Below are 14,742 nucleotides of genomic sequence, written 5' to 3' on the forward strand. Positions count from 1 at the left end.
GCAGAGTGTCCCAGCACCTGTATCATATTAGAGATCTTAAATGCATTTCTCATTATGTCTGTGTTACTCCCCTAATATATCCATAGTTGTATAACGGCAGTAACAGTGTATTAATTTATACACTACCTGACTGGACTAGGGATTCATTAGTCTGATCCGTATATATAGTTAAATTCCAGTCTAATTACTGATCTAACAGACCAGATCTGAGATCTCCAGGCTGTTTATACCCCGTGACAGCTCTGCTGAGTGATTCATGTAGTTCTTAACTATAATGAGCTAATATGGATACAGTCACCATCAGCAGCTCCATCCCACCTGTAATTGTAATTGTAATTGTAATTAAGTATTGCGAAATAACGCAAAGGTAGCTCCGTCACCGCCGTGACCCTTAAGGGGCTCCGTAGTAACATGACGTTACAGCGCGCCAAGGTAAAAGTGAAGCTGACACTTTGCTTTAAGTTTACTTCGCTCTTCAATCCACTTTCTGTTAAACTTCGATGACATGGAATACGATAAAAGCATTTTAATCAAACGCATCGACGATTTAAAGGTGATAGAAGAACCAGATAAACAGCAGATGACTCTTCACTGTGCGCAGTGCAACCGCGTCCTGGGCGACTCCGTCGGCGTTTGTGGGGAGATTCAAAGTATGGACTCCATCGTGTGTTCAAGTGAGCTCACTTTATCCTTTAGTTAACTATTAATTCTCATTTGTAAAACATTAAAATATATATTAAGAAATCCGTTAATGTGTGTATCGGAGTGTCACTAGTCGTAGCTGAGTTTATGGTGGACTAGAGGAGCAGAACACAGGGTCCACTTTAACAAATACAGTAATGCTAATTTAGAAAATTAAACTAGAGACAAAAGACATTTCAGAGGCAAGATCCACCTAAAATATCTATTGACCTAGTCTGGACCTTTCCTCCATAGGTCATGGTTTTCCTCAGTGATGCAGTGTGCAGAGATAAGATGGGATTCATAGCTAATAATGACATTTTAGAAGTTCACAACATTCAGATATAGTATCTCAGAGAACAGATTCATCTTATAAATTACTTTTAAATGAGTTGTCTGGACCTTTCTGGAACCTCTGTGATGGTGAAGAGGTTAAGAGTGAAATCACTGGCTGAATATATTCTGTTTTTGTGATCTTAACTTTAACTTTTTGTTCCATATTGTTCTCTCGTGGCTGTTTGTCTCCTCAGGAGTTACCAATGATGTGGTCATCAGTGATGCAATGGTGACAGGACATAAGGGGGAATTGGCTAATTGGTGAGTAAATGCTACAAAGCGATTTTAGTTTTCAACCACTTCACACAATGTTTTAACGGACGAGGTAATGTGATGTGCATGTAGAAGTCACATCAACCTATTTTAAAACCACCTTCATCTACAGGCTACTGACTTAGTGAATTTGTTGACTATGACTGATTTGTTGTCACTGCACCCGTTTATTTCCAGCATCTACAGTTCTCTCAAATGTCATGGCTGTCGCTGTGCTGTGGGGAAACTTATTCACTCAGCTCCGTCACATTTGGCCACGATTCGCTCACTCTTTCTCCTCAGCAAATCAAACATCAGTTGGTAAGCACACAGTCATATTGTACACAGGTTTACTGCTGTCTGCAGAGATTAAAACAAATAAGTGCTTTGTGTGTGTTAGCCATAGCATGAATTGATTTTCTTTAAAGCTCAGCTTAAACTGTTTTGTGTCTGACTTCCCTTCTTTTTTTATTATTGATACAGCTAGGATAAAATTATTAAAGACTATTACTGAACATGACCTAACTTGATTATCAAAGCTTGATTTTTATTTTTCTCTTCAGTTACATCCTCAACAGCAGCTCAATGGTGAAAGCATCCATGCTCACATTTGATCTGAAGCCCCTCAGCGACAGCATTGATGAGGTGAGACAGTGGCAAACCAGCAAATCGTGCTGCCTTTGGATTTGTTCTAGATGTTTTTCTCCATTTTCAATGACTGTGTAAAGGAAATCCAGGAAGAAATGATAGATGATGAACCTTTTTTTCCCCTCTTTCCACTACAGTGGAGACAGCAGTGTGAAGTACACCTGGATCAGATGTCACACATTAAGAGCAAACTGGCCGACAGGAGTATTACCAGTGAACTGGACAAGTAGCATCAACAAGCTACAGTATCTAGACAGTACATGGTCCTGGGTTTGAGGACCATGTGTTCTTCAGTCTGCTGCTTCCTGTGTACCAGTTTGTGTTGTATTTGTTTCTGTTATAATGTGTTCACATTAGGTGGTTTTTGTGATGGAGATATTGATGGATCTGTATACATCCCTCCAGCTGACAAACTAATGTCTTATTTATTTCAATCTTCTGTTAATCTGTACACTAACATCACAGATCGTGTGCTGCAGTAGAAATCCCACTCCTCCCTTGGTGTGTTACCTGGACTAAAGCTATATCTGGCACATATTTAAATTAAGGTGATACTGGATAATTCCACACAATACATCAAAATATCTGTATCAAAATAATTATACAATTTCTAAAGACCATTGTCAATGTTGCTAAACCTGTTTCTTTGTATTTTTGGCCATTAAAGAAGGCTGGCTGACATGATGAAGACATAAAAAAGTCATTTGGTGCAGTACATCGATCTGGAGTGAAATACCTCAATAACCTTTGAACTAACAGATTTTGTAAAGATGTTCGATGGATATCTTGTATCTGAATATCTGCTATAAACTTCATTTTGTCAATAAAGAAAAAAGTATCACTTTCACTACAATTAATTCTTTTCTTTTTTTTTGTACAAATTAAACATGCAGAACACAATGCGTATGTGTATTCATCTTTACAGGTGCTGGCAGACATTGTTGGGCCTATAAGGTTAAAAGTCACCACCTTCAGAGCAAATTGCAATGACGATAAGGATTACTTAATTATGTAGTTGCACAAGATTTTTTTCAGTAATATTTAGTTTTCTGGCATTTAACAAGCATTACCGCCTCTTACTGCACACACAATAAAATGATGCACATGGTCATTCTCTCTATAACACAGAAACATCAACACCCAGTCGTCCAATTGGCACCATGCTGCATTTTATTGCTCATTTCTGTTACATATTCTTTTTTTTTTTTTAGTTAATACAAAACCAGACAAGAGGCTCACACGTAATAAGCATGCCCATTTCCTCCCTCTGGAGTGCATAGTTTCTACACAGTCCACCTCCTCAGTGGAAATCTTGATCAGCAAAGAAATGTTATTAATCATTTAACTAAAGTTTTCTTTTTTTAATAGGAACACAGGTTGACTGGTGTTATTCTGCACTGTGGCAATACTGCCCTGGTCATGTTTAACATAACAGACAGTAAGAACAGAAACACTTAAAACTGCTCTCTGTTACATCTTTTTTTTTTTTTTTTGGTGCTGTCCAGTCTGTAAAAACCACATCTGATGGTTCAAAGCTACTTCAACATGCTGTTGTAGAGTCAAACAACTGTCCCCAAATTATTACCTGTCACAGAACATCTGATATGAACATTTCAATATCCTAATTACACTCATTCACATTACAAAGTTGGATTATTGCATGCAATACATATCATTCTTTATTCTGCTAAGTCATGCATATTTTTTAACCCATATATTCATGTTGCTAGATTCCTACTTGCTCAGAAATTGTGATTATAAATCCCACAAAGAGCATTACAGGGTTTGTAGAACACAGTATTGAAGACAGGGTGCTGATGATGGCGGTGCAAGTCAGTACACGGAGAAAGTGCTTTTCAAACAAGTGTCAAGTTTGTTCAGTAAGTCATTTGCAGCCACAGAGTTATGAATAGTTCATAATGCTAAAGGAAGGAGTCGGTTCTGTTGATTTAAAAATGCTACAAGAACAGATATGTCCCAAAAAAAGTGACTATAGATAGCTACCACAGGCGAAAAAGAGTGGGGGGGTGGCGTCCTTTCTACACAACATTACAGAATCCCTTTAACACTTACACCCTGGCACTAAACACATGCATTATTGTAGATTATTGCTTCTAAAACTTAAATCAAATACAATTTTATGGATCAAAATATAATGCTCTGAATCCCCAAAACTACGAGGTATTATGTACAATACGATGTCATGGTGAGATCTTAATTCTAGGACTAAAACACTATGTTGAATCTCTAGCAGTCAGATCCAAATCTAAGATTAAAGTACGACTCTAGATAAAAAAAAAAAACTTTTCTCTTCTTTATACAACATTTCTCTTAAGATTTCTACCATTATTACATATAAGATTTGTTTTGTGGGGATTGTTTGGCTGTTATTTAACTATATAATTCACATATTTTAAACCAAACCCTCAGATTTTCAGATAAACATCTTAAGAACTTACTGCACTTACTGAACACCTATACTGAACCTATGTAAAATGACTTTGTACTTTATAGCTGCATACCCTGATTGCGTCATATTTAAACTGCAGACATGGATTCAAATGAGGAAGGGTAATTTTGTGTCTAACCATATATTTAAAGGTTTAGTACGTCAATCTACCACCCTTGAAAATGTACTGTTATGGGTTCCACAGTTTTCAGCTCCAACGTTTTCTAGAAATAAATTTTACTGTTTGTCATGAAGCAAGCATCACTACTGGTCATGCATGGCTACTATAATGTTGGCACCACAGTCCCGCTAAATAAGCTAATGCACATGAGTCTATACATATCTTAATGGAAGACATTGGTGATTTTGTTGCTTTCAAACAACTTGTCACTTGTTTTTACAATATACAGTTTGGTCAACAACATGACAGTTAAGATCAAATATTGCACAAATCCCGGTAAATGTATTTTTTTTTTGTATAAATCCCATAAAAATGAACACAATTGAAGAACTGACATGAATTAGACCAGGGTTTCCTTCAGTTAAGGACAAATCGAGGATGAAAAGCTCTCGTTTTTTAGCTGGTATCTCTCAACATACTTCACACACAGGAACAGCTGATGAAACTTGATGTTTGATCAGCGATACTGGGAAAACCAGATTCACTTGCATTTTTAGGGGTTAGTGTGTCTGCTGGTGCATGGCACAACAGAATCAAATGGTTAATTCTAGATCTAAGAACTGCTTCAAAACATGAAAAAAATGTGTATTAACATGGAGTAAAAATAAGAGAGTAGAGAGCATGTTTGGGAAGGAGAAGATCAGACGGAGTATATCCATTGGGAAAAGACAAACTAAAGAGTAAACCAAGGGAAGAAAACTAGACTAAACTTTCATAATAAAAAATAACTTCAATACTATAAAGTGGAGAGGAGAGCACTACAAAACCTGAAATGCAAAAATGACAGCAGACAGTATAAATACAATCTGGTGACCTTCCTTAAGAACAGATGCATAGAAGATCAGTTTGAGTGAGTCTGTGTTTTTCTCAAAATGGCTGAACTGAAAGTACATGATGGCATGTATCATGTGCTTGTGGGATGCTCGGTCTTCTTCTATTCACCTGTCAACAACCTCACGTATTAACCATTCAGGAACGGTATAGAAAACTACTGTGGCACTTGATAATCATTAAGCTACTTGTACTGATCACACTCCCTTTCACTTCTGTTGGACTTGTGGCAATGAGGTAGTGCAAAAAACAAAAAAACACGAGTACTAATTTAATCACAGGCCTTGATCATTGCTACAGTATCTTGTGTCTTTATTTTCTTCCCAGAAAACAAGAGCAGCTAATTTGTTCATTATCAAACTGATCTTATTACAGTGAGAGTGGGGACTTGTTTTAAAGATTTTGAAAAAAAGGTTACTACCTTTACAGGCGGCCTGATAAGAAAATGACTCATCAGATCATGGAGACTTTCAGACAAATGCAACCAGTGCAGAAAGTCCATGGCTTTTCAGCCACCCTTTGGCTACATGTAGACATGGTCAGAGTTTGTGTGATGGAGATCAGAGTATGCCAAATCTTGGAAGATGTCCTCATTCATGATCGTGCTGCAGAAACAGGACAGGACAAGAGGGGATTGCTGTGGAGGATGGAGGACTAATGTCTCAGCAAGGAGGGCACCCGAAAGCCCAAAAGAGGTCATTTATTTACCTCCACAAGTCTGGGTGGTGCAGGAGATCTGTGCGTGGAGCTGGGGCTGATGTGAAGGGAAATGTTCCTCCAGTCCAAGCTTCAGCTGGTTTCACAATTGCATTAGGTGGACACCCATCCTATAATAAAAATACACATAATGTCCATTTTTACAGATTTAATTTCTAAATCTGAAACAGTTTTAACCCCTTTGTCTATGAAATGTCAGTCTACAGTTTTGCTTAAAACAAGATAACATTATTTTGACTAACCAAATATTTAAAGAAATTAAAAATATATATTTTCAGTCCACAGCCAAGCTAATCAATGAAACCAATCATTGTATCTCTACTGCAGACAAATGGTGGAGCTGCTGCAAAGACGATGAATGGAAACAGCTCATCACACGATAGCTGTAAATAGGATTTAATTAGAATGCTTGATAACAGATTAATTACACTTAGTGTCACCTAATAACATAATTAACTCCGTCTTCTTCACAGCTAAATAAAAGAGTTGTCTTATTTAGGAGAGACTGACTTTCCGAGCTCCATCCTGAGCACTGACCTTGGTGTGAGCTGCTCCGTGAGGATGCTGAGACGTCTCCACTGTGGAGCTGCACTTCAACACAATGGTAAACAAAAACCAGTAAAGTGACACGTTTAGGTCTCCAAAATGGACGTAAGCCGACATTGTTCTGTAAAGTAGGGACCGCGCCACGTGAAGACACATTTAGCAGAGAATGACCCAGGTATATGCGGACCGCCTCCTCTCACACCCCGGAGAGGAGAAGAGGGTCTCCTCGGCCTCTTCTCCGCACACCCTCCGCTCTACGCCATTTTTGTTCTGCTACTACGAGCAAGCGGAAGAAGAAGGTGATTGATCCGCAGACCTGTCAGTCAACGTAAGAGGCTGCCCCGGAAGTGCGTCTCCTGCCCGTTACCCATAGTGTATACCCGTAGATGCCGCCTCGGGGCTTCTGAAATGCGTCTGTCGCGCCGCCATATTGGATCAGGACTCTGCCCTCTACTGATTAGTAATAGAAACCAACAGACTTTTGGTGATGAAAGAAAGAAATTTCAATTTCAAGCAATATTATTATTAATAATATTGTTTCACAGGCGAGGAGTGATCTTACGTGTTACGAACACGTTGGACAGTGGTTAAGTGACAATGAATGAATAACAATTACTATGTTAGGCTATCAGACTTTATTTGAAAACAACATATATGTTAAAAATGATCCATCATTACGTAATGTTAGCATGGACCCACTACATGACTTTAAAGTATTTTTAAAAATGTTTCATGGTACTAATATGTTATACAATAACTTTTAGGTTATGTCTGAATAGGTCTGATTTTAACGTTAGCTACAAAACACTACAGAATCAGGTATGATACGTTTTTAAATTTAAATAATTATAATATAATAACACTACTTCTAACTAACCCATCTACTGAGAAATAAACTGTATAATCAGTGAGTTATGACTCCCCGACCCAACATGGCGGCACAGTTGACGCATCGACACCAATGGGCAGAAGCGGTAACGCTCATCTCTCTACTGCTAACACCAATGATAAAGTCTCTGAAGTCATAAAGTGAATTGAAATTAAAACATAGAAGAACAAAAGTATCGAAACTATGTATTCTTAAAAAAATATGTATGAATAAACAGTAGCTAAAGAAACGCAGTAATGGTGTCCTGTGGTACTAATATTGACTGACAAAATAAATAACATAAATTAATATTTTCTCATTTTTACAGCAAAGTCCCAAAACTTTGACCTACACCCAAAATATTAAGCTTTAATACAACCTTTAATAAATCCATATACAAAATAGTCAAATAGCACACAATGAATTACATAAAGCAAGCATGGCACTTATTTTATTTAAATCAAATTCATGTATAATTTTGACCAACATCACATTTTACATAACATGTCATATCTGATTGACAATCACATAATGATTATTGAAGTGGTAGATTTGTATTTCATGCATTCAGCTGCTGGAGGGTGTTTTCATTTTGTTTAAATGAATTCACATTAAAGACTAAAGGGTCAGACTTTTATACTCCAGTTCAGTTAAACTGGCATGTGGGGAAATACAGTATATGTTAATATATTTTCTTTAGCATCTAGTCAATGGCAAAAGAAAGTACAAGATAAACGTTGAGCTTTGCATAAAGAGCAAAAACATTTAGCCTCAGCCACAGAGAGCATCTCCTCCTGTTATAATATCTACAAACAAACTGGTCCACAACCCAATTTGCACCAAAGGGCCTAACACTGATACTGCAGCTACAACTTTATGAATTCTCAATCAGGAGGAAAATCAGTTTGCAAACAGCTTAATCGTAGTGATACCATCGTTTCTAATGTTTCTCAGTCAAGTTGTGATTGCAGGAATTTATGTGAAATCTTCATTCTTACCACTACAGTTTTGGTTATAAGTGAGAGCAGAATAAGCAATATCACATGGTAACCACACTGAATCTGTGGCTCCGACAGACCCTCAGAAGGTCACTGGCTTTGAAGTAAAGTCAAACACGCTTTGGTTTAAGTCCAACAACTGAAACAGTTAATTACAATCTATTAGGAGTAGTGACGGTAGACCACATGAGGGAAAAAATAATAATCCCATGCATACAAACATGACCATTGGTTCTTGTTTACTGTTTAGATAATAATTTACAACGAGAACCAAAGTCATGGCACTTCAGCGAGTAAAACACAAACCTGTGGACCAGGTCCTACTTTGCTTCAAAGATTAAACTTAGTGCTGGTGGGTCTGACTTGCTGTTCCACATGTGAAATGAAAAGGAGTCACAAATTCATGTTATTACATTTGAAACACTGTTGTGAAGTGGAATCGCATATCTTACAAGTTTTGTTTTGAACCATTGCATATTTATATAAACAGAGCATGTGCTAAATATCCATGGAACAGCGTTAATAAAACTCACTGCACAAGCAAAAAGGTTTTACTGTGTCGCACTATAAAATTAATGTTCATGTGAAAAGTGGAACAGTAGTGCTCCTAACTGTCTCCCTCTGAATTTGTTCTAATAAATAATATTCTATTTATGGGAAAAATACACAGTGACAATGCATGATACAACCAAGGCACATAATTTTTCCCTTTGTTAACGGAGCAGTGCAAAGGCAGTGCAACTCAAGATCTATAACATTATCTACCCTATGCTTGATATGACAGTGTATACTCGTAGTGTGGGCAACAACAGCCTGCAGACAAGCTGGATGAGGTTGTTTCCTGACATCAACTGACACGTTGAAGCTCAAAATTAAAGAAAGAAACTTAGTGCAGGAACCGGATGCTCATTTTCTGTTCCACGTCAACCTTTTCCAAGACCTGAGACAATCAAAACACAACAAGGTTAGATACCAAGTTTTCTAATTTTGTCCTACGATATGACAAGATCATGTTGTTGCTCACAAAAAAAATATTCTGAGTGAACATTGTGAGTGAACTTACAAAAACAATACGTGAATATTGAAACTGTTCAGATATTCAGATGAACTTCAAACACTAACTTGTAAGCAGTGGTTCATTTATCATAAAAACTAGTTTTGGATTAACTGAGATGAATTCATTCTTTATATCTCGTGCTCTCATACTAACTAAACAAAGTTCTACTCTGTGCATATGTAACGCCATCCTGTACTGTGTAAAATGTGCCCTTGGAATATTTTCTTTTCTGTGGCCATTCCTGGTCTCTAGTTTATGTCCCACTGGTCCACCCAATGCTAAAAATGTACAGCTTTTCATTAAAAGCACTCTTTAAATACATTTTCTTATGTTGTCAGGAGCTCAGTTGGAATAATTCAACATAAACTGTAGCATAAATCATTACACAGAACTTGCCTTTATAAATTCATTGAAGGAAATGGAGCTATCTCCATTTGTGTCAGCCTCCTGGATTGTCCTGTCAGCAATGCTGCCAAGTTGTTCATCTGAAATGTTCACACCAACCATCATCCGTAAGACCTGGAAAGAATAAACAAAAAGTCCCTTCACAGTTAATAAATACCTGTGGAAAAATTGCTGCTGGTAAAGATTAAATAGCAGTCATTGTGTTTCACCAAAACAATATGGTGAAACCCACTGTTATGCTATGAGCATTTAGGGCTCAACAAGATAATTTGTAGTTATTTTGGTTAAATGGCAAGTTAACAACATCCACACTTCACTGTGGGAATTAGCATTAAAAATAGCAGCAAACATATTTTTACTGACAAATAGACACACAAACATTGCTTTATCATGTTTAGAGTCTTACAGGTTCCTGCATCACATGAAACATGCAACACAAATGTTTTGCGCAAAACACGAGTCTGAGTCATTAAACCACGAGCTTATAACAATTACAGGTCACACAATGTCACTGAAACCAAGATGGCTTCATGAAGGGACAACAAATAACACAGAGGAAGCCAAAATACAGGATATTAGACTGTCTGGGAATAATCAACCTGTAGTTAAAGTGAGATATCACGTTATTATCAGCATAAGGGCAAAGTCTTCTCATCGACATAAACCTACCTCCCCCTGTAAAGTACTTGAAAGGAATATTGCACAATTTAATTTGTCCCTTTGTTAAACCCAGAATAAACAGCAAATTTTCAGGGGAAAATGATAAAATTTCAAAGAAGAAAACCTGGTGAATTATTTACCATCTGGCTGATTGATTTATTCGTTGTTTCCACAAGCCTTACTGTGACTCAGTGTCTTATTTACTGTACATGACAAAACCCATCTACTCACCTGCAGCAACTCATCCCGAGAGATTTTGTCATCTCTGTCCAGGTCATACAGACGGAAAGCAACTGGAAAAATTAAAAATATGTAAGTCATAAAAGATACTGTAAGTCCACATTACAAAATCTTATAAATGTTTAGGACACTGGTCACCGGCTCCACCCGGACATGACTGTGTGACAGAGCTCTGCACTTACAGAGCAGCTTGTTTGTCCTGCTGTTGAGAGGCTCGCTGGCAGTGGGGTTCTTGTTCTTTTCATTGTCCTCAATGGGTCTGAAGTGAGCCAGAGTCCGCATAAAGCCCCTGAAGTTTACCTGGTCCTCTCTAGAAACAAAACACAAACAGAGGAGGAAAAGTGATTTACTACAACTCTCTGGTAAACAGACAAAATAAACAACTCTTCATTTTTTAGTGCTGGATCAGGTTACCTTTATACTCTAAACAAATATGAGCCGTGTGGGTGACACAGCCAAAACTCTAACTAGTCATAATCCAACTTCATTTTACAGAGTTGCATACACTCCACCTCTTTTCTCAAATGGTTCTGGAGCAAGCACGGCAAAACTACACAAACAAGAACACATCTGAAACCATTAGAAGCCATGGGTAAAATTAAGACGCCTACACATCGGACTTTTTGGGATTTTAATGATACATCTGAAAACATCTGTTTTCCAACTTCCAGGCTGATAAAACGAGCCTAACAACTGAGAAATATATATATACAGATGCTGTGGTGAATAAAAAAAAAAATTCTACACAGATCTGCCAGAAAATACCGTGCATTTTAGGTCTGCAGCCATAGAGCCACAACTGAGAAGCGTGATGGCCTGGTTCGGCTCTGTGGTGATGGCGGTGACTCAAACCTATAATACACACTCCTACAAAAAAACAAGATCTTTAGCAACTGCAGGCCAATAACAGAGACAACTTACCCCTCAGGAAAGAAGGCATTGATGATTCTGTCTCCCAGCGGATTGATGGCCAACTCAGGGATCCTCTGGAAATCTTCTCGGCTGCAAACATGAAGAAAAATCTGAATTTTAAAATTACAATAATTTACCACAGAAAAATTTAAAACAAAAATTAAACGTATAATAAATAAAAGGATGACAAGTAGATTTTTGAAAAAAGATGCGGCTGCAAAAATACACTGGATTTTATTCTGGAATGTGAAGAATTTTCCTTGTCTACCAGTAAGAATGGAAGTTGATATCCATGTAATAATCCCACTGTTGTGACAACTGATGCACGATAAAAAAAAGTCACCTTGAACTTACATGCGGCTGCACGCGACTGAGCGCTGTGACTGAAAGCACTGCAGCAAGAACAACCAGAGCCAAGAACTTGTTATGTGTAAACACAAAAACTTCCAAAAGAATGAGTTCTACAACACTGTACCAAGATGTTTCTACAGTGTTGTACAACTCATTCTTTACTCATACTCTTGACTGATTCATTTTCAAATTACTTCAATTGCTGAATTGAAGGGCCAAACTAAAGCTTTTGCAGTTTTACTGATTGTTCTGCTGTTCAGTAAGGAAGGACTAAGTAAGGAGCTACAAATTTATCACAAACCATAGTCACACTGCATTTCAGCACTAAAAATCTGACTGTGATTCAATTTTCTTAAGTCATTATGAAAGCCACTTGCAAATTTGAGAACTTTATTAATCCCAATGGGAAATTGCAACAGGCTGCTGCAGTCAGTTCTTGGCTCAGATGACCAGTGTCTTGTGACCACTTCCATCTAATGTCACTGACCTACTGAGTTTTTAATGTTAATACCACATTCATGAATAACAGTTTTAAAGAAATGTTTGACACCCTTTGCCAAATCGATTACGAAAACCTTCAGAGTGTGATCCATTGGCATGCCTGGTATATTTTCTTTATTTTTAGCCTTTGTAATTCTGTTACAGAGTGCTCCTACCAAAGTATGTGACAAATTTCTACATCTGAAAATAACTTTTCTCCATGATAAAACCAATATAAAAGCTCAGAAATCCACAGTGAGTGAGAAAGTCTATTTTCCTTTTCATTACTTTTATTGCATACTGATATGTAAGCTTGAAATAAATACAACAACCTTTAAAGGATTTGGACATGCAAACCTTTTATCTTTTTTGAATAAACTTCGATTGAACACACGCTGGACGCTCTCGTCTGAATGAAACATTCTTTGCCTCTACTATTCATCATTTTAAAATAATCAGCTCTTCCACTATAGCTTTGGTTCGATGTCTACAGTATCAAAGCTTTTCAAAAGTTCAGTCACTTGTCATTTAACTGGCCTGATTACCTAATTACCACCTCAATGCAACACATCCAGCTGATGGCTTGTAAAGGGATTAAACTAATTGACCAATCAATTTATTTTCACAGAAATAGTTTTGTTATAGTTGCTTACCTGAGGGTGCCATTTTCACCTTTATCAAGGCTGGTGAAGCGGCTGTACAAGCGAGTTATTTGGCTGTGGGAGACTGCGGGGAGGATACCAAAGAGATAAAGATGATCAGAGGATATCAGATATCCTGTGCCTTGGATATAAAATAACTTGTCACCTAAATAATAAACTTGATTGCACTTCCAGATTATGTGTCATCTCCAGATTAGTATGTATGCCATTATAATCATTGGTGATAGAAGTACTCAAAGTATGGAATTCAAATTTATACTTAATGCACAAGTATTAATAGTAAAATGTACATGAATAATCAAAAGTGTAGTAACTGTATAAGCACCACAGGGTCGGATGATTACTGAGATAAGAGAGAAGAAACTTAAACACTCTGATGCTCGAATCTGTGAGTTTAAAAGTCAACAAGTAACTATGGCTGTTACGTAAGTAGAGTGGAATAAAAAGTACAACATTTTCTAAAAAATCTAAAATATTATTATGAAAATAACCTGGTATTTGGTACAGTAGTGAAGTACATGTCTGAAGCTACTTTCCACCAACATCACCCAGTTAAAGAGCCGTGACGGAAATGTTATCTGTTAAACAGCTATTAACGCAACTTCCTTTTGTCTTATTTGGAAAGTTTACTTAGGAAATGTTCCACTTTGAGTGACTGTTAAACTGCAATGAAACACGCATGTTAGTTAGCTAATGTTTAAGTTCAACAAGCAGCTAGCTAATGTTTAAGAGTCTGATCCGGAGTTCATCTTACAGCCAGTCTCCTTCTTAATTTCTTCGATTTCTTCTTCTCGGAGTAACGTGGAGGCTCTGGATCCCATGGTGAAATATTGCCGGGGGTTATAAATCACGAACTGAATTCCCAGCAGTATTGCGCAACCTCAACAGCTGAGACACAGTCTCGATCCCTCCCGATGATAGAATTAGCAAAAAGAAGCTAACGCAGCGGGCTAATGCTCGTTTCTCTGTGGAAGCAGCAGGACAGACGATCAACGGTCACAGCTACAGTTCAGCCCCTGTTCTGTCCTCCTTGGGATGCAGCTCGGTGAAGACTCCTGATGGTGCTAAAGCTTTCCTCCGGGTTTTCAAGGTACTAAGGCGGCTTTTGGTCCGGGTTTCTTCCTGTTTTTGAAGTGGGTGGTCAGGGGGGCACGAAACGAGGCCGCCTCCCTCTTTGACCATAACCCCGCCGTTTAGGTAGCAGAGTTCCTGCCTGCCTAAAATTCGAAAATAATGCCCCGTACACAATAATATTTAAATAAAAATATCTTAGTAGTGACACAGCTGGCTATATAAAACCATTTATAGCCCATGAAAATGAGCCGACATCTATTTACAAGTTTTTACATTTTTTCAGTCATGCTAAGGAAACGCTACCGGCCGAGAGGGGGACATCATGTTAGAGGCACATTTTTCACCATAACACTCCGTTAGCTGTTAGAATACGAACAGTGTTCTAAAATTGTCT

At 37.7% G+C, this 14,742-nt stretch overlaps 2 protein-coding genes and 1 long non-coding RNA gene across 3 annotated transcripts; 1 reads left to right on the plus strand and 2 right to left on the minus strand.

Annotated features, from left to right (window-relative positions):
* Positions 1-418: 418 nt before the first annotated feature.
* oip5 (opa interacting protein 5) lies at positions 419-2,774 on the plus strand. Its single transcript, XM_026339491.1, has 5 exons — positions 419-674; positions 1,212-1,278; positions 1,468-1,590; positions 1,833-1,914; positions 2,055-2,774. Exons 1-5 carry the CDS (start codon positions 506-508, stop codon positions 2,145-2,147), a joined length of 534 nt encoding a protein of 177 aa, XP_026195276.1. The 5' UTR covers positions 419-505; the 3' UTR covers positions 2,148-2,774.
* A 290-nt stretch (positions 2,775-3,064) lies between these two features.
* Positions 3,065-6,910, minus strand: LOC113148047. The gene is made up of 2 exons (XR_003297413.1): positions 6,633-6,910; positions 3,065-6,205 (listed from the first exon to the last, which is right to left on the minus strand). It is a non-coding gene; the product is annotated as an uncharacterized LOC113148047 (long non-coding RNA).
* Positions 6,911-7,933: 1,023 nt separating this feature from the next.
* Positions 7,934-14,447, minus strand: chp1 (calcineurin-like EF-hand protein 1). The gene is made up of 7 exons (XM_026339488.1): positions 14,029-14,447; positions 13,266-13,338; positions 11,791-11,871; positions 11,052-11,179; positions 10,861-10,922; positions 9,961-10,083; positions 7,934-9,447 (listed from the first exon to the last, which is right to left on the minus strand). The coding sequence occupies exons 1-7, from the start codon at positions 14,093-14,095 to the stop codon at positions 9,394-9,396; spliced, it is 588 nt and encodes a 195-aa protein (XP_026195273.1). The 5' UTR covers positions 14,096-14,447; the 3' UTR covers positions 7,934-9,393.
* Between the last annotated feature and the right edge of the window lie 295 nt (positions 14,448-14,742).

The sequence above is a fragment of the Anabas testudineus genome, chromosome 22 (assembly GCF_900324465.2).
Source record: "Anabas testudineus chromosome 22, fAnaTes1.2, whole genome shotgun sequence".
In the NCBI taxonomy this organism is placed as follows: domain Eukaryota; kingdom Metazoa; phylum Chordata; class Actinopteri; order Anabantiformes; family Anabantidae; genus Anabas; species Anabas testudineus.